The following is an 18,069-nucleotide window of genomic DNA, read 5'->3' on the forward strand; positions in this document are numbered from 1 at the left end:
GGACTGTCCCTCCTGCCTCCTTCCCTCTGTCCCACCGCGGCTCCCGTTACTCCAATGGGAACGCTGCTGTCCTCACTGTCCCGAGAGGGTCCCGTTATTCCACCGGGAGCGCTGCTGCCCTTACTGCCCCGTCGGGATCCCCGTTGTCTCCAGGGGGTCCCCATTCCCCTCCGGTCCCTCTTGCCCCATGCTTCGCAGGGGCGTGGGGAGGGGACACCACGACAACGCTCCCGGTGCCCCCGCCCCGTCCCTGCGTTAACATTAGCACCATTAACCCCGAAACCGTCAGCACCGCGAGGGATGCGCCGGGACCACATCCCCGACGTGCAGGGCGGACAGCCCCGCCATCGCAGCGCTTGTCACACGTCACCGCGCTCCCGGTGCCCCGCCGGCACCGCGTCGGGAGCGCTCGGTCCCCGCCGCACCGCCCGTCCCGTCGGGGCCCGGCGGTGCGCTCCCGAGCTCGATGTCTCGGCCGGCGGCTGCTCCGGCCTGGCTCGGGGATCGCTTGGCGCTGCCTTGCCGCCCCCACGTGCGCCGTAGCAATGGCGGCCCCCGTGCCGGCCGGGAGCGCGGCCCCGGTGCCCGCCACAGGTGGGCTGGGACCGGCGCAGCGCGGGGCTCCCGGGGCTTCTGCCGCGCGCTGTTGAGGTTGCCTCGACGGGGGAGCCCGTGCCGGTGGCGGGAGGTGGCTCCGCCACCGTCCCGGCCGCCCCCGCCGCCGGCCCGGCCCAGCTGGCCCTTTGTCGGTTGTCCCGTGGGCCGTGCGGGGAGGGTTTGGTGGCTCGTGAGTGCCGGTGTTGGGCTGGAAATAGTGAATAATCCCCCTGCTGTCACTCCCCCGCTGCACTCTGGCATCGCCGAGATGTAGGGGGGCGGCTGCTGCCGGGGGGCGGCTTCAGGATGAGGCTCCCGGGGATGGAGCAGCCGGCGCTGGGTGGCTTTTTCCCGCTGGGATAACGGGATCCTTTTGCTGGGGAAACGGGGGGGCATTAGGGGTGCTGGCCGATGAGCCCTGAGGGGCTGTGCGTGCTGTCCCCTCGCTGTGGGGACAGCCAGCTGCGCTCACATCCTTACTGCGGTGCTTTCTGGGCTAAAAAACCCCTTTTTTTTCCCCCCGAAAAGTGCTGGCGATCTGCCCCTAGCGTGAAGGGCAGGACCCCACCCCTTTCCCCCCTTTCCCGAGGGGTTTGAGCACCAGGAGCTGGCATGAGAATAGCAAGGCTGTGGTGGCCCGTGGCGTGCGGGCTGCCCTCCCCTCCCTTCCCTTCCCCTCCCTTCCTCTCTGACGGCTCCTTTCCCCCCCGCTTTGTCCCCAGCCCGAGCGCGGCGTGTGGCCCAGCAGATCCCCGAGGAGATCCTGGGCGACGCGGAGCTGCGGGAGGCGGCGGAGGCCCTGCCCCCCAACTACAACTTCGAGATCCCCAAGACCGTGTGGCGCATCCGGCAGGCTCAGGCCACGAAGGGTGAGCGCTGCCCCGGGGCGTGAGCGGTTTTGGGGCTGGTTTGTGCTGCTCAGCCTCCTCGGTGGGCAGGTGAGGCTGGGGCTGAGCTGCTGCTGTGCCCCCAGTGTGTTTAGGCTGTGTTTTGGCGAGCTCTCCTCCTCTCGAGGGGGGTTAATAGATCTGTATCTCTGGATTATAATCACATCGGACAGGACAGGTTGAGCTGCGTGGACCTGTCAGCCTGGAGATGTGTCTGGGATGCTGGCCAGGTCCCTGCTGTGCTCCTCCTGCCTCTCTCCTCTCTCTCTGCACTTTCCTGACACGCTGCTGGGGCTGGGAAGGGGGAGCCCCACAACACTGGGCACCGGCTGGGGCAGGCAGGGAGCTGGGCTGTGCTGCTCTCTGCTCTGAACCTTCCTCAGAGGGTTGTGTAGCCCCAGAGGAGCAGAGAACGCTTGTGGAGGCTTCAGGAGTGGTGCCAGGGCTTTCCCTGCACAGGCTGTGCATCCCACGGAGCAATGTGTGATCAGCTACGGGCAGCAGGGCTCGGAGCCTCCCCCTCCATCCCCGGGTGTCACCAGCGTCCCCACCCCGACTTCACGTGCAGGCAGGGGCTGCTGGCGGCTTTGAAATGCTTTGTATCCACCTGGGAATGTCTCTGCCTGCTGCCAGCGAGCTGGCAGGGCTGGCAGGCGGCACGGGCATGTTCTGGAAGCTGAGCTGCTGCCGGCTGCGATGCCCAAGGGCCGAAGGGCGTGGGGCTGGGGCTGTCCAGCCCTTTCGGGGTGGGAGTCAGGGCTGGGCGTGTCCCATCAGGACACGGCGGGGCCGCCCAGCCGTGCTGCTCTGGCTTCCCTCGCTGTGTTTTTGCTGCTTGGCACCTCCTAATTAAATGTAAATATGCGGCTGGGATTTAGGCTTCCGAGCTGGGAGCGGAGCCCATCAGCCAGCCAGCCGTGCTGGGATTTAAAAATCCGCGTGTGCAGAGACCAGCCAGGGGCTCGTTGCTGGGGGAACGCCGGCTCCCACAGGGCTGCAGCCAGCCCTGCCTGTGTCCTGCCTGCTCTGGGGTTTGGGGGGGGCTGGGGAGCACCCCCTTTCCCCATTGTGCTGGGACAACGGTGGAGGGCGACCCAGCTGCCTCCTGCCAACCCGCTGTTTGCAGATCTGGGCTGGAGGGCAGCCCCAAATGGGCCAAAATAGCCTCAAATGGGCTGGGGAATGCTGGCAGATGGAGCCCCCATCCCTGCCAGGTCAGGCAGGGGCTGGCAGAGCATGTGCAGCTTTCCTTGGGCCCTGCAGGTTGGAACAAGGGTAGGATCAGCCTAATTTGAGCCAGGCCTTTACACAGCTCCATACTGGCCAGTGGGTTGGGCTTGGAAGCGTGGGGATTTTGTTGGAGGGGAATCTGGAGAGGGTGTTTGGATAGATAGCATGGAAGCTGGGATAACTGAGTGGGATTGGGAGGTGAAACAACAGGATTAATGGGGCCTCCCCCATTTACCTGCTCCACCATGGTCCCTGCTCCTCCCCACTACCCCGTGGGGGCTCCCAGGCACTGGGCAGTTCACTGGCCTTTGGAGGGATTGGTCTGATTGTTCTGTGAGGAGGGAGCAAATGAGGAAACATAATTTGTTGTTGAATAAATTCCTGCGAGGCACAATGCTGCGTCTGTTGCTGGCCACCCTCCTGAAATGGAGAGAGAAGCTGTGAGGGAGGTGTGGAGAAGGGCAGTGAGGATGATCAAAGGTTTGGAGCAGCTTCTGTATAAGGAGAGATTAAATAGGTTTAGATCCTTTAGCTGGAAAAGAGGTGAACGAAAGGGGATATGCTAGGGATGTAGAATTGTGAATGATGTGGAGAGGCTGAACAGGGGATGATTATTCACTCTTTCTTGTACCAGGAGGACCAGGGGCACGCGTTTACATTATTAGGAGCAGGTTTAAAATAAACAGAAGAAAGTTCCTTTTGCTGTGCAGCACATAATTAAAATCTGGAAGTCATTATTGTGGGAAGTGGGAGAGGCCAGCAGTGTCACTGGGTTCAGAGAGGGATGAGGTGTGTGCACAGGGAGAGTGGATACAGCCCAAGGCAGGACAGTCTGCACCCCAGCTGCCAAAACCACTCAGACTTTTGGCCACCACCTGGCAGGTTTGGGCAGGGTGGTTTGTGGCTGCACCTTGGGCTGGTCCCCACTTCAAGATGTCCCTTCCAGCCCCTCCTAACCCTGTGGCTGTTTCTCTTCCCAGTGGCCCTGCAGATGCCAGAAGGGCTCCTCATGTTCGCCTGCACCATCGCTGACATCATTGAGCGGTAAGACCACGGATTTTCCCTGCAGGGCTCTGGGGCTGGCAAGGGCATGGGGGCTACTGCTGGGGGTGGCTTGGCCACCGGGCAGATGGAGACCCAGGGCTTTGGCTGAGGTCACAGCCTGGCTGGGCACAGCTGGGCAGCCCTGCAGCAGGTCACAGGGACCTGGTGACAGCCCTGGGGACAGCCCTGGGGACAGGGACTGGCGCAGTGCCAGCCCAGCCCTCACTGCTGGGTTTCTCCTCCCCTCTCTACTGTGCCAGGAGCTGCTGCCAGCTCAGCATCCCCGCAGGGTGCTGGAGCTGGGGCACAGCCGTGCCCGGTGCCCGCAGGAGGGCTGGCAGCGCGGCCACCGCTGCGGCAAGGACCCAGCCTCCTCCCCCCTGGCCTCGTGCTGCCTCTGCAGCCACGCTGCCCGCCACGGGGATGTGCAGGGGCAGCCTTGCTGTGGCTGGGAGGCTTGAGGCCGCGGTGATGGCACGGAAAGGGTCGCTCCTGCTGGGTGACCCCTTTGCTACCACCCCTCTCTTGATTTTTCTGTGCCGCTTGAGAGGCGAGGCTGAGGCACTGGAGAGGAGCTGGGCTGTGCAGTGGCAGTGGATGCAGGCACCTTGCAGAAACTGGCCGTGATCTCTTCCCTGCTGAGAGCGGCTGCCTTCCTCCCCACCCACCGCAACCCCTTCCGCAGCCCCTTCTCTGTTTTAGCACGATGAATTAGTGCTAATAGCACTCGGTGCCTGTCTGCCACGGGGTCGTGGCACTCATTAGCAGCTGCCTTGGCGAGGCCGGCAGCCAGCCTGGCCGCTGCAGCTGCTGTGCTGGGTGGGAAGGCAGCCGTGCCCGCGGGCTTTGTCCCCCTCTGCCGTCGTCTCCCCCGCGGCAGCCCCGCACTGGTGGGAAGGCGGGCACGGGCAAGGGATGGGCGCGGGGGGCAGGGGATGGGTGCGAGTGTGGGCAGCTCTGCGTGGGTTTGTCCCTTTAAGTGGAGCTGCCTCCTCTCCAGCTTTGGCACCCAGCCGCTTTCATGTCTCCAACTTCAAAGGCAGCGGATTAAGGGGCTCTTTTATCTGAATGAAACCTTAAGCCCCACTTCCTGGTGGATGGTGGATTCCAGGGTGCTGAATGCCAGGGTGCTGCTGGATTCTGGGGTGCTGGGCTGGTGAGGGGTGCTGGTGGGAGATGGGTGCTGCGTGGGTGGAGGTGCCCAGCCAGGGGAAGGGACGTGGGGGCACTGATGGGATGGTGTTTGGATGTGGGATGGTTTCAAGGCTGAGCAGAAGGGCTGTGTCCTTCCCTCCATGCAGCACCCAGAGACACCTCACTGCCACTCCCTTACTGGGAGCACTGGGTGCCATCCGTTGTGCTGGCTGTGCTGGGTACCAGCACTGCCAGCTGGAGGATTGTGGCTGTGGGCAGGAGTGAGCCCAGCCCTGTGTCCACTCTCTCGGGGACACACTGGGGACCCAGTTACACTGCTGGAGGTGAGGTGTGAATCGGCAGGTGGCCTCGTTAGTTCCTGCCTCTTCCTGCTATTAATATTCATCGCCAGCATTAATGTGGAATGGAAGCTCAGCCACCCGCTCCTGCTGGCCCTCCTCACCCAGTGCTGGGGCCGGATGAGCCTCTGACGTGACAGGAATCGCTGCAGCTCTGTGTTCTGGCTGCCATCACCAGGCTGGGGACGGGGGCTTGGGGCTACCATCAGCCCTGGGCTGGTGTCCCTCCTGGTGACAGAGAGGATGTGAGGGCTGAGCGTGATAGGAATACCTGCGTGCCCACTGGGGGCATTGCTCAGCGAGCAGCCCCTTTCCCCAGCCCATCCCCACAGCCTCCTGCCCTGTTCTTACTGGCGGGAGTTTGGGGAGTGAGTTTTCCCTCCCTGGCATTCTCTGCTGCTGGCTGCAGAGCCATGCCCTGGGCTGGTGCCCCTGGGGTGACAGTGCCCACCCCTGTGCGTTTCGGTTGAACTGGAGCCGTGTCAGCTGCCACTCAGACTGAATATTTATCCCTTCTGCTGGAGCTGCCTTTTAATAGAATATTTCTGCCATGGCCTGGTGGTGCTGGGGAGAGCCAAGAGCGGGGATGTGGCTCACTCCCCCGCATCACAGGCGGCTCAGGGAGGGGGACACGGTGCTCGCTGTGCATCTGTCTGTCCCCGTGCAGCGGGATGGCAGTGTCACCACGTCCCTCACTGCCATGTGGGAGTGAGCAAGCCCCCGGGGAGCTCCGTGGAGTGAGGAGAGGAGGGGGCGGCCAGGTGGGGCTTGTCTGAGCTTCCCAGCATTGCACTGGCGCTGGCTGAGCCCCGAGGGGCTGCAGGGATGAAGATGTAGCCGAAGCATCACGGCCGGAAAGGCCGGTGGGGTTCTGAGCCCGGAGCCTTTGAAATCGAGAGCACGCTCGGAGCATTGACCGGTGTGAGGCCAGTTAATTACCGCTAATAGGTTTGTCATTGTCAAAGCTGTGGTGGGGGGGGGGGGGGTGTCGGGGCCGGGGTCTGCGCTCTCCGCCGGCGCCACATCACGACACTCCCGCGGCACCTTCCAAATTGGCTCCATTTGTCACGGCTGATGTAACTCGGCAGAGAGGAGCTCGTCGTGCTGGGGGGCGGCAGCGTGGAGAGCAGCGTGGGGGCAGCTTGGACCACGGCTCGGGGAGGGGCAGCCCCCCAGCCCACCCGCTGTCATGCCGGCGAGGTGGCAGTCGTGTCCCCCTGTGCCACCAGTTTGCAGCTGGGGGCTGCGCAGCCAGGAACAGACCCCTGCTCCCCTCCCTGCTCCCCTCCCTGCCGGGGCTGGAGCAGACGGATCAGCTGGGCTCTCAGCTGGGCTTTTGATTCCGTGTTAATAAAGTCGGCTGTCAGGCTTCGCAGCTGCTAATTCCTCTGTCTTCCTGTGCCACGTCGGGGTGAGAAGCTCCTGCTAATCAGCTGAGGCTTGGTGGCAGGGATGGGCAATGGCAGGGGGGCCCAGGGGTGTCCTGATGCCCGCAGAGGCTGTCCTGTCACAGCTTTAAACACCTCCCAACTCCCACTGGCTTTTGAAGATCCATGCCATGTGGTGCTGGAGGTGCACAGATCATCCTAGCCTCATCCTGGTGACTCAGGAGCATACAGACTTTTTGGAGTGACAGCAGGTCCTGGTTGAGAAATAAAGAGTTAAACATCTGTGTGCACAGCCCAACAGCTGTGGCAGAGCTTGAAATGCCCCACTATGGCCAGGACAAAACAGGCCCTGATTGATAGTGGGCCCCACAGTACCCAGTGCCATGGCTGGTGTGCCCAGCAGCTTCCCAGTGCCAGCAGGTGCCAGGTCCCTTGGCCAGGCAGGTCTGCCATGTGGCACTGAGCAATGTGGGACTGAACGGTGTGATGAAGCTGGCAGCATCACCAGGAGGTCCCAAAAGGCCAGCCTGGGACAGTAACAGAGATCAGGATCTGGCCTCAGCTGCACGGTGCTGTGGCTTTGCTGGCCAGCGCTGCCTTCCCTTCTCCCCTCATCCTTTTCAGCACAACCTGGAGGCTCTGGCAGCGGGTGCACACTGTGCAGGGGAATTTAATCACTGTCATTAACCACACAACAGCATCATTAGGAGGAATGAAGTTCTCACTTCATTGGAGATGTTCAGAACCTTCTACCCGGGTGGTGGCTGCGCCGGGGGGTGGTGGGGGAATTGGGCTGGGGGGAATGTGTGGGGTCTATAGGGCTGTCACCTCCCAGGGCTGGGATGTGCCAGCACAGGTGTGGTGCCCGCCACCACTGCCCCATGCCACCTCCTTGTATCCCACAGAGCTCTGTGTTATGAAGAGGGGACACAGGATGGTCATGGTGCCTTTACAACTGACGTGCACTGAGCTTTGGTTTGCCTTATTTTGGGTTTTTCTCACTGCTAAGCTGGGGTGCCCTGGGACATGCCCCTTTGTGAGGTGGTGTTTGCCCTGCCACTTAAATGAGGACAGAGTGGGAAGTCCCCTCAGGGGAGGGGACCCAGCTGGAGATGGTTCCTCCTGGGGGGCTGTGGGGAGACCCACCTCTCCTCATTGTGCCCCACTTGCAGAAGCTCTGTGGGGCTCCATCACTGCCCAGCTGCAGCCAGGCTCTTCCAGCACCAATTGCAATAAAATCGCAAACTCATTATTTTAATTACGTGCAGCCTTCCTGTGCTAATGAAGTTGGGAGTCTGGTAATGGGGCTTGGTGATGGGCTTCTCTGCTAATTAAGTGCACTGTTCTCAGCTAGGGCTGGGCTCAGCCCCCACAGCCCAGGACAGCAGCACCCACGGGTGTCCTGGGACACGCTGGGCTTGGGCACAGAGCAGGCAGTGGGGGTGGAGTTTGTGGGATGATTATGGGGTGGTTGTGGGGTATTTGAAGGGCCACACGCAGGTGAGGCAGGTGGCTGTGAGGCAAGGGACAGTCTGTACCATGTCCCTGTTCCCAGCACAACACGCAAGCACCCTGGCATCCCAGTGCCAGCTCCATCCTCCCATGGCACAGGGGTGCCAGGACTGGCCACTCTCAGCCCAGTCCCCTCAATCCCCTCCCCACCAAGGGCTGGTGGACACACAGGGGCTGAGGACTCGTCCCTGCTGGGGAGAGCAGCTCTGCCTCATGGCTTGAGGACCAGCACTGTATCATTCACACGCTGCCAAGGGACCTTGCGCTCCTGCCAGCAGCAAATGCTCTCATTCATTTTTCGAGGGGCTGGGATAAATCAGGGCTGCTCCAGCCAAGTGCTTGTGCTCAGGTGACAGGGGCTGGCTACCCCATGCTTGGAGACATGCAGGCTCCATGTGCATGTCTCTGACCCAGCGTTTTCAGCCCCACAACTTGTGCCTGGATTGCTGCTGCCTCCGTCCTGCACTGGGGAGCAGGGCTGGGAGGGCCTGGGGGTCCCAGCTGGGGTTGGGACCGGGACCTGGCCTGCCCTGGAGCACATCCTGCCAGTGCTGAGCATGGTGCTTTATAAATGGGGTTTTGGGAGCCATCTGTTTAAAGGAGCAGATAATGAATTAGGGGGAGATGAGAAAAATGCTAAGGCCAGGCGGTTTTTCAGAATGAGCCGGGGTTTGCGGGATGTAAAAGATGAATAACCTCCCCACGTGTTCAATATTCATGAGCTCCCAGCTGTAATGAGCGTCTCGGCGCTGGGTGGGGACATCCCTGTCACCACTGCCAGCACGCTGTTGGGACCTATCCGTGGCTGTGACAACTTCCAGGGACACAAAACACTGACAAGGATGCTGCCGTGGCAGCCCCTTGCCCACGTCCTGGTCCAGGCTGGTTGGCGAGCAGCTCCCCAGCCCTCATTGGAGGCAGGTGGCTGCTAATTGACATTTTCTTCCTCTGTAGTTTGATGAAAGACTCTGGCGACACTCAACTGATTAAAACATCAAGGGGAGGCCCTGGCGCCTGCCTTTGATTTGTCTCGGGAGATGATTACGGCTCCGCTGGATTGTCCAGCCCAGCCGGAGCGGGTGATCCTGGTGTGTGCCATCCTGGAGCCCCTCCTGCAGCAGCACCAGGCTCCTGGCCTTGCCAGCACCCTTGGGTTCCCTCCTCACCAGGCACCATCCCGTGGCCTCTTTGCTCACCTGTGACTCCACTCCCTGCAGCCAGAGGAGGAATCTTGCCCACGGCCAGCGCAGGGCTCAGCCTCATCTCTCCCTGCCCAGCTGCAACCCCACACATCAGGCAGGGCCACGGGCACCTCTGCCCTCCTCCTTCCACCGTTGCTATTTCACTTTCTTGCTCTTCACCCCCAGGGACTTTCTCTGGGGTTTGGGCCAATTTGCATACATTTTAATCTATAAAAAATTAAGCGGCGCTGGCTGCCGCTCTGAGTCAGACCTCCCCATCCTGAATCTTAAGGAGCTGAATAATTTTCCACTTTTGCTGAGATGTGTGGAGTCTGATTCATGTTCATCTCCTCACCTCTCATTAGAGGAGGGGGCTGGGGGCTCAGAAGGGTGGGAAGAGCCTTCTCGAACCTTCACTGGCCACCCCCAGCCCCACGGCGTGGCCACGTGGGCAGTGGAGGAGCCATCCTCCCATCCAGGCCACGCTGGCCGTGCGGAATCGCGGGATTTGGGTCCTGCCCATCTTCCCAGCTGCATCCCCAGCCCTTGTGGAGTGGGAGCGGTGCAGGCCGGACTCAGAGGTGAGGATGGCTGTGCCCCCTCCTCGGGGATGCTCCAGCGTTGCTGCTCCCCTGTCCCCATCCCCGGGCGCTGACGGATGGGCCGGAGCTGTTAATATTCAGCACGCTCCGCCATTTCTCCACCTTCTGCCATCTGCCCAGCTCTGCCCACCATTTCTATTCTTGCCGCCGACGTAACGCTCCCTGCCTGGCGCTTGGGGGGAGCGCGGGACCCTGGCCCCCAGCCAGCGATGGGTGCTGCAGGGGGTGACGCTGTGCCAGCGCCCCCTCCTTCCCTGGTCCCCTGTGCCAGCAGCAGGAGGGACCCCGCTGGCACCGAGCTACAGCAGGCCTCAATTAAATAAGGAATTAGCATCTGGTTGAAGCAGCCCCTCCAGGCTCGGGGCTTTGTCATCGTGATACCTGCTCTCATCCTGCTGCGGCAGCTCCCCGGGAAGGTAGCCAAGCTAATAATCCCCCAAAATGGTGCAATAAATACCCACAAAGGTGGTGCCTCTGAATCATGCCAGAGCCTTGGCTTTGCTGCTCGGTGCTGGTGTGTGCCCCTTCACCCACAGGCTGGCAGGTGCCAGGTGGGTTTGGACTGGAGCACTGGGGGTAGGGGACAGCACCAGTGGCGATTTTGTGCTTTTCCTTGCCAAGTGCTGCTTAAACACCAGCTCTTCTGGAGGTCACCCATCTTGGCCAAACTGGCATCCAGGGCTGACACAGGTGCAGAATGGATTCACTGGCTCACAGAGTGCCCAGCCATGGGGTGATGGTGGCTTGGCACTGCCAGGGATGCCAGGACAGCCATCCTGCCCATCCTGGTGGCTCCAGTCCCCAAGGCTGGCTGGTGGAAGCGGTGGCACCACGCCGTGCCGGGTCTCCCTCTGCCGCTCTCCCCGCTGCAGCATTAGGAATCTGGCAGCGTATTGTTTGATGAGTGGATAATCCGCTGAATTGCAAACAGCTTTACCCAATTGAAGAGGCGGATTACCGCTCTCCAGCTTAATCATGTTGACATCTCGGAGAGTAGCCAGTGCTCGTCCTCTCCGGCGCGTGGCTCGGTGGCAGCACGGGGTGCCCCCATGGTGACATGCCACGGGGCTGGGGGGGCAGAGCTGGGCTGTGGTGACACGGCCGTGACCCTGAGCGCTCTGCCTTCCTTCAGATTCACGGACGCAGAGGCAGTGGTGATGGGTGACGTGACCTACGGAGCCTGCTGCGTGGATGACTACACGGCCCGGGCCTTGGGCGCTGACTTCCTGGTGCACTATGGACACAGTTGCCTGAGTAGGTGTCACCGAGTCCCGGGGTGCTGCTGGGGTGTGGAGGCTGCCACCGTGCCACGCTGAGAGCTCCACACCCCTCTCGACGCCAGCTCGGAGATGTAGTGCCAAAGCTAATCCCTTCAGTTCTCCAGCTTCAGCTGCTGGCTTTGGATGGGGCCAGGCTGGCTGGGTGGTTGCTCATGGGCAGGATTTTGGGTGCAGCAGGGCGTGCTCATCCTGCTCGGCTGCTGCAGCAGCGCACTGATCCAGCCCTGTCCCCAAGAGCAGAGCAGCAAGGCCATGTGTTGGCAGGACCCCGCTGGCCCAGGGGGTGAGGCTGCTCTTGGTCCCCACCTGACCTCTGTGGAGCGATGACAAAGGGAATGATGGCAGAAGAGAGCAAGGGCCCGGGGGTCCCACTTGCCCCGGGGCCAGGAAAGGCAGCTTTGCGGGTACAGTGCAGGCTGGGCAGGGAAGGGAGGAGGAGGCTGTGTGCTCCCCAGGCGGACAGTACTCTGGATCCAGTTGCCATGGAAACTGCGCTGCTGTCCCAGATGCTGCTAACTTTGAAGTCCACCCAGGATGGAATCAGCCCAAAAATAACAATAAGACGCTCTGGGTTTTAAGGTGGATCTGCAGAATTGCCATAGTGAGTAGGAGGTGTGTGCATCCCTGCTGCTGCCACACTCCCAGCACCTGGCAGCCCTCCTGGACATTTATGGGGCCCTATAAACAGGTTTGAAGAATTGCATCAGGGTCTGTATGAAATACTGACTTCCCAGTTGAGAACTCTGTCCTGAAAGCCACGTCGGTGTGAGCGTTCCTGCTGATAAATATGTGTGCTAGGTGCTTTGTTATGGAAAGAGGGTTATGGGCACCACTGGAACAGGGAGAATAAAACTCCTGGTTTGTAGCCTGCTGCTCATGAATGAACAGCAGGAAGGGGAGGAAGGGGCCGTATCCATTAGGCTGCTCTGGGGAATGGGAGTCACATCAGCTGGAGCTGTTCCCTGCAGAGACAGGCAGGCACTGCCAGGCTGACTGTCACCAGACCAGCTGCCATCTGCTGCCTGTGGCCTTGTCTCCCTTGCCTGCTCTGGAGTGGGTGGGTCACAGGGCAGAGTTGAGTGGGTCACAGGGCACCCTGGGTTACCCACGGGCTGCTGTGAGGATGCTGGGCTCCTTTTAAGCTGTCCAGGTTGGTCCTGTCACCAGGGTGGCCAGTGGTGAAGCACACAGTGCTTCCTGCTCCCTCCCAGCCCCACGTGCCCTGCAGGAGGGAGTAATTTGCACTTAATTGTGATCAGGCAAAGAGCACCAAAATGGGAAGTGAACGTGGAGCTGTGGATCGATGTGGACTCTGTGTACTTTAATTATTCACTTAATCGTGGTGACAAAGGCTTCTTAGCACCAGGGGTAATTAGATTTGTGTTCATTGATTCCCCAGGCTGCCATTATCTGGAGAGAAACTGAGCGGGTGCTCTCTTGGGCTCCCATCTGCACCCCCTGCCCTGGGAGCCAGCACAGGCAGAGGGGTGGCACAGCCCATCCTGCCTATGCCAGGGCAGTTTGGGGCACAGGGAGCTTCACCAACATGCTTTATCCCCCAGCTGCAGGCAGCAACAACCCGGGGCTCGCTGGAGCTCCAGGTGTACCCCACACTCAGACCCTGTCTCTTCCTGTCACCAGTACCCATCGACTCCACCCAGGGGCTGAAGATGCTCTATGTGTTTGTGGACGTAAAGATCGATGCATCCCATTTCCTTGAGACCATTCGCTTCAACTTCGCAGCAGGCACCTCCCTGGCCCTGGTCAGCACCATCCAGTTTGTCTCCACAGTGCAGGTGAGATGGAAATCCCTGGCTTTTGTCTCCCCCTGAGTTCTCCTCTGGCTCAGCCCTTCCCGGTCCCAGCCCCGCTGTGGGAGCGGCTGCCCCAGGGTGCTGATGGAGCTGGTTCCTCTCTGACAGTCACTGCAATAATGTGGTGCTGCCATAATGTTGATCAAGTACTTTATAATAACTCTGATCAATGTTTCATGGCGGCACCCCTCCCCAGCTCCCCCGGGAGCTGCTCTGGAAATGTCAGGGCAGGCGGTGGAGCACTTGGCATTTTGATGCAGTGCCGGCAGCGGCCGGGGAAGCTCCGGCGGGTCTGTCTGTCTGCCCCTGAACAGGGGCTGGGCAGGAGGGGAGGAGATGAATGAGCCTCTTGAGCCGTGTCTATCAAAACACGGGGCTAGCCAAGCGTTAAGCCTTTTCCCTTGTCTTTTAATTGATACGTTGGCCGAGCCTCGCTGAGCATCCTGACTGCGCGGGGCTGGTCCTGGGGCCACCCCGAGCGGGCTGGTTCCCTTCCACTGGGTCACGACAGCTGGGACTGCCAGGGTTGGTGTGTCCCTAAAGGTCCTCAGCCACCCTTTGTGCCATGGCTTATCCCTGCTGACCCCACATCTCCCACAGGCAGTGTCACAGGAGCTGCGCTCCCAGTACAAGGTGTGTGTGCCCCAGTGTAAGCCGCTGTCCCCGGGAGAGATCCTGGGCTGTACGTCACCCCGGCTCGCCCAGGACACGGATGCCATTGTGTAAGTACCGGGGTCCTTCAGACCTTCCTGCCTTCCTGCACCCCCTACCTCGTTTTGTGCAATTTTCAGGGTGGTGAGGGCTATCCACAGGCTGGGATAGGCCCCCTTCAGCTCCTCACACTGCTTTAAGTGGCGTGTGCTTGTAGCACGGAGGAAATAATTGAGTCGTATATCAGAATAGATAATAGATGGAAGGGCGGGTGGATAATTGGAAAAGACAAATGGCCGGGGCCCAACATCACAGCAACATTAATTTTATTTAAGGACAGCAAATTAGAGGGAGCACTTCGCTTCCTATCACCTAATTATTTTAGGTAATGGAAATGCTTAATGTACTGTGAATACAGTCTGCTGCAGAATAAATAAATACAAGGACCCCACCCTTGGGGGGAGCTGGGGAGCCCAGGTGTGGGTTTGGGCCCTGCTGAGCTCCTTCTTGCCCACGCTGCTGGGAGCCAACAGCACCAGTGCCTTTCCAAGCACGGCCATGCAGGGAGCTGGGCTTCAGATTGCTTGGACACAGGGGCAGTGAGAGCTTTGGATTCATCCTGAGCCACTTTCCGTCTCCCCAAGGACATCAGGAGCAGGCAGGGGCAGCCAGGCTGGCACTGCATTGGTGAGAGTGGGTCGTTGCAGCTGGCACAGCAGTGGCAGTGCGGTACCAACCTGCGCAGGTGCACTCGGCCTTACCTGCGTCCTCCCTGCATTATTATTTTCTTCTTTGCACCGTCTCTGGGGCTAACTTTTACAGACAAATTAGCTTTGATCTCCCAAAATGTCATTCTCCAATTAAGGGCAAAATCTAGTCAAGTTTTACGTCTGAATTCATTTTCCAGGCCCTCACTCCATTAGGGCAGCTGAATGAAAGGCTTTGAAATGTAATTGCTGACTGGAAATCCGATTAGAAATGGAAGCAGCAACGTCTAGAACCAGCCATTGAGATGGAGCAGCTCCCAGCCACCCCGTGCTGGTGTGAGCACCCCTCCTTGCTCTGAGCATGGCTGCCTCTCCAGCCCTGCATGCCAGGGAGCCCCTTCTGTGCCTGCTGCCCCTGGGTCCCAGCACAGGAGCTTGGATTGCTGACATCTCCACTGTGCTGCAGTTTGGAAAGGACACGTGGATGGGGTGCTGCTGCTTCCCAGTGCCATAGCTCTCCCTCCCCTCTCGGCAGGTATTTGGGCGACGGGCGCTTCCACCTGGAGTCCATCATGATTGCCAACCCAGGGATACCTGCATACAGGTACAGGCACCCACTCCAGTCCCATGGTGGGGACCACCCCATCTGTCCCCATGTGCCCCCCAGGGCTGGGCAGGCAGCTGCCAGCAGCAGGCATGGGCAGGTGAGAGGGGTGAGAGGCCACGGGGTGGGTGAGGAGGTGCTTGGGGGAGATGAACACCAGCCATTTACTCCAGCTGAATATAAACATTTTGACAAGTACCTGTGAAAGCTCGTGGAGGTGCAGCCATTAAAGCCCGGCTGCTGCAGGCAGAGGCCATAAAGCGCGATGATGAGGCCGCTGAAAGCAGATGAAATATCAGGAGTGAAAGGCTGGGCCCATTTGGCAGAATCTGAATTTCCTAGTAGGTCGTTTGTTACAAACGGGAGGCGCACGTCAGGTTTATGGCGCTGGTGAAGCTGCCGAAACCCGAGTGGGATTTGATTAAAATTCTCCTCGTCAAACAAAGCAACAAATCAAAGAATTCTTCATAATTGATGAGCCAGGATGGGGGGGAGCTGAGTGTGAAGCCGAGCACAGAGCCGAGGCTGTGCTGGGTGTTGGGGTGCTGTGGTGGGAGACTTGTACCCTATCCCTGTCCTTGTCCCCTAACGAGCCGGCTGGATCCTACACCAGCCAGGAGGACGGATGCAGTGGGAGGCAATTAGTGCTAATGAGGGACGGGCATCACTGGGAGGAGGGCAGGTGATGGAGCCGGTGTGAGCCTGGCTGTGCTTTGCAGGTACGATCCCTACAGCAAAGTATTCTCACAGGAGCACTACAGCCACGAGCGCATGCACCGCGCCCGGCAGGACGCCATCCGCACCGCCAGCACTGCCCGCTGCTGGGGACTCATCCTGGGCACGCTGGGGCGTCAGGGCTCCCCCAGCATCCTACAGGTACCACCCCCCTCCCCAGTGTCCCCACCGGGCACCAGGCACTGCTGTTGGATGGGGGGAAGGACTGGTGAGCGATGCCAGGGTAAGGGTGGATGTGGCACTGCTGGCAACCCTCAGTGGCCACTGGCCCCGGTCTGCGTGGGCAATTAGCAGCTGATGAGGGAGGCTGGACAAAGGGCTCATTAAACTCGTTCCTGGGGAGAGCTGGCTAGTCTTGGAGAACCCCCCCCCTGCCCAGACAGCTCGGCAATTAATTGGCTGGGTTTGTTTTAATTGGATGAACTTCCGATCAGGTTCAGCATCCCTGCTCAGTTGCCGTGCTGGCGCTTTCTGCACCTCGGCTGGGTGAGGGGAGCAGGACAGCAGAGTTCTGCTCTCTGAGCACGGTGGCCCTGCTCACACCCAGAAATGCTGGGTGCACAGGTGAGCTTTGAGGCAGTGCAGGGCAGCAAGGTCCCAGCAGCTGCTCTTCCACAGCAGGCAGGGCTGGCTGGGCAGGGGGCGATTAGTGCCGGCTCTGGAGGACAAGGACATCTCTGGCCCCTCTCCTCCTCCTGAAAGCTCTGGCTGCAGCCAGCCCATGACAGGTGGGTGTCCCAGGGCAGGCAGCTGCTAACGAGAACAGATTGTTGTCATTGAGCAGTAATTACTTCATTAGGCTGAGGCACGTGCTGGGGAAAGCTGGGCACAAGCCGGAGCCATGGCCACAGTCTGGCCTATGACTGCCAAGGGGACACTTGGGGCAGAGCTGGGACCCACAGAGGGTCTGATGGCCAGGAAGACGCTGTGGGCAGAGCTTGAGGGGCTTGCTGGGGGATCCTAACCCTGCCAGGTGCCTTTTTCCCCTGCAGCACCTGGAGTCACGTCTCCGCGCCCTGGGCCGGCCCTACGTGCGGGTGCTGCTGTCTGAGATCTTCCCCAGCAAGCTAAAACTCTTCCCAGAGGTGGATGTGTGAGTGCTGCTCCCCTCCCCTCCAGCCCCAGGGTGCCCCATCCCTGTGCAATTCTTGCTTGAAGCTGTCCCTGACACTTCCATCGTGCTGTCACTGTGCAGGGAAGGGGCATGGCTGGCCTTAGCAGGGTGGTGCTGCACAGTAAGGACCTTCTGGGGTTCTGCTGAGAGGCTTCACTGGGCCGTGTTCTTCCCAAAATGCTCATCCCCATTGTGACATTTCCCTTCCAGGTGGGTGCAGGTAGCCTGTCCCCGGCTCTCCATTGACTGGGGAGAAGCCTTCAGCAAGCCACTGCTGACACCCTATGAGGTGAGCATCCTTCTCTGTTTTGGGGGGCCAGTCCTAGATTGGGGTGATGCACCAGAACAGGCTGGGGATGTCCCTGCACCCAGACAGTGTCCCCTCCTCTCTCCATCTGTGTTCTGTGCACAGTCCAGACATGCTGCTGGGATATCCAATCTTTTGTGAAAACACTGGGATTCCCGGTGCCTCCAGCTTTGCCCCAGCAGTGCCCTCCTCAGCACACCGAGCTGGATGCTGGGGCCTCTCCCAGCACCACCAGCTCCCCCTCTGCGGGCACCACTCGGGGACTCATCCCCGGTCCTCTCCGCAGGCTGCGGTGGCTCTCCAGGACATCGAGTGGCAGCAGCCTTATCCCATGGACTTCTATGCCAACCAGTCCCTGGGGCCGTGGACGGTGAACCACGGTGGCACACAGCCCCCGCGCCGCGGGCGGCCGGCACAGGTGGGCAGCGGGGGGACACCGGGTCCCCGCTCGGGAGCACCGGGACCGGCTGAGCACTCGGCGCCCGGTGCCGCGTACCGAAAGCGCCACCCCGTGGTGTCGTTGCCATGGAACGGTACCGGGACAATGCCAGCCCGGCCCTGGGGAGGCACACGCGGCTCTCCCCAGCCCGGTCGGGGTGAGCGCCTGCCGGTTCCCGGGGCTCCCCGGGAATGGGGGGGTTCCCCTGCGGGCTGGGCACGGACCGGCTCATCGCAGCTCCGGCTGCGCCTGGGACGTGCCTGACCCTCCCTTTCCCTGCAGGGGAAGCCACCCGCGCCCCCCGCCCCGCCCGAGGGTGGGGAGCAGCCAAGCACCAGGGACCTCGCAGCTTCGTGAGTGTCACCCGCAGCGCTCCGGGACCTGCCATGGGCGGAGCGGGAGCACCGCTGATGTAAGCACCACCGGGACCCCCCTGTACTGGAACGGATGGGTTCGACAACACCACTGCCCGCCTGAACCGAGC

General features: G+C 60.7%; 1 protein-coding gene across 1 annotated transcript; it reads left to right on the top strand.

The window, feature by feature from the left end:
• Positions 1–545: 545 nt before the first annotated feature.
• Positions 546–18,048, top strand: DPH1 (diphthamide biosynthesis 1). Its single transcript, XM_021551028.2, has 12 exons — positions 546–594; positions 1,320–1,466; positions 3,695–3,758; positions 11,067–11,188; positions 12,856–13,010; positions 13,629–13,750; positions 14,922–14,990; positions 15,710–15,866; positions 16,718–16,818; positions 17,050–17,128; positions 17,433–17,564; positions 17,868–18,048. Exons 1-12 carry the CDS (start codon positions 546–548, stop codon positions 17,940–17,942), a joined length of 1,272 nt encoding a protein of 423 aa, XP_021406703.2. The 3' UTR covers positions 17,943–18,048.
• Positions 18,049–18,069: the final 21 nt, after the last annotated feature.

Source organism: Lonchura striata, chromosome 20, assembly GCF_046129695.1.
Source record: "Lonchura striata isolate bLonStr1 chromosome 20, bLonStr1.mat, whole genome shotgun sequence".
Classification (NCBI taxonomy): domain Eukaryota; kingdom Metazoa; phylum Chordata; class Aves; order Passeriformes; family Estrildidae; genus Lonchura; species Lonchura striata.

Excerpts from the sequence above, each read along its gene's own strand:
- DPH1 (XM_021551028.2), top strand. The coding sequence starts at position 546 with ATGGCGGCCCCCGTGCCGGCCGGGAGCGCGGCCCCGGTGCCCGCCACA. Across the intron at positions 15,867-16,717 it reads GCTCCCCCAGCATCCTACAG|CACCTGGAGTCACGTCTCCG; the intron begins GTACCACCCCCC and ends TTTCCCCTGCAG. Across the intron at positions 17,565-17,867 it reads GCCGCGGGCGGCCGGCACAG|GGGAAGCCACCCGCGCCCCC; the intron begins GTGGGCAGCGGG and ends CTTTCCCTGCAG.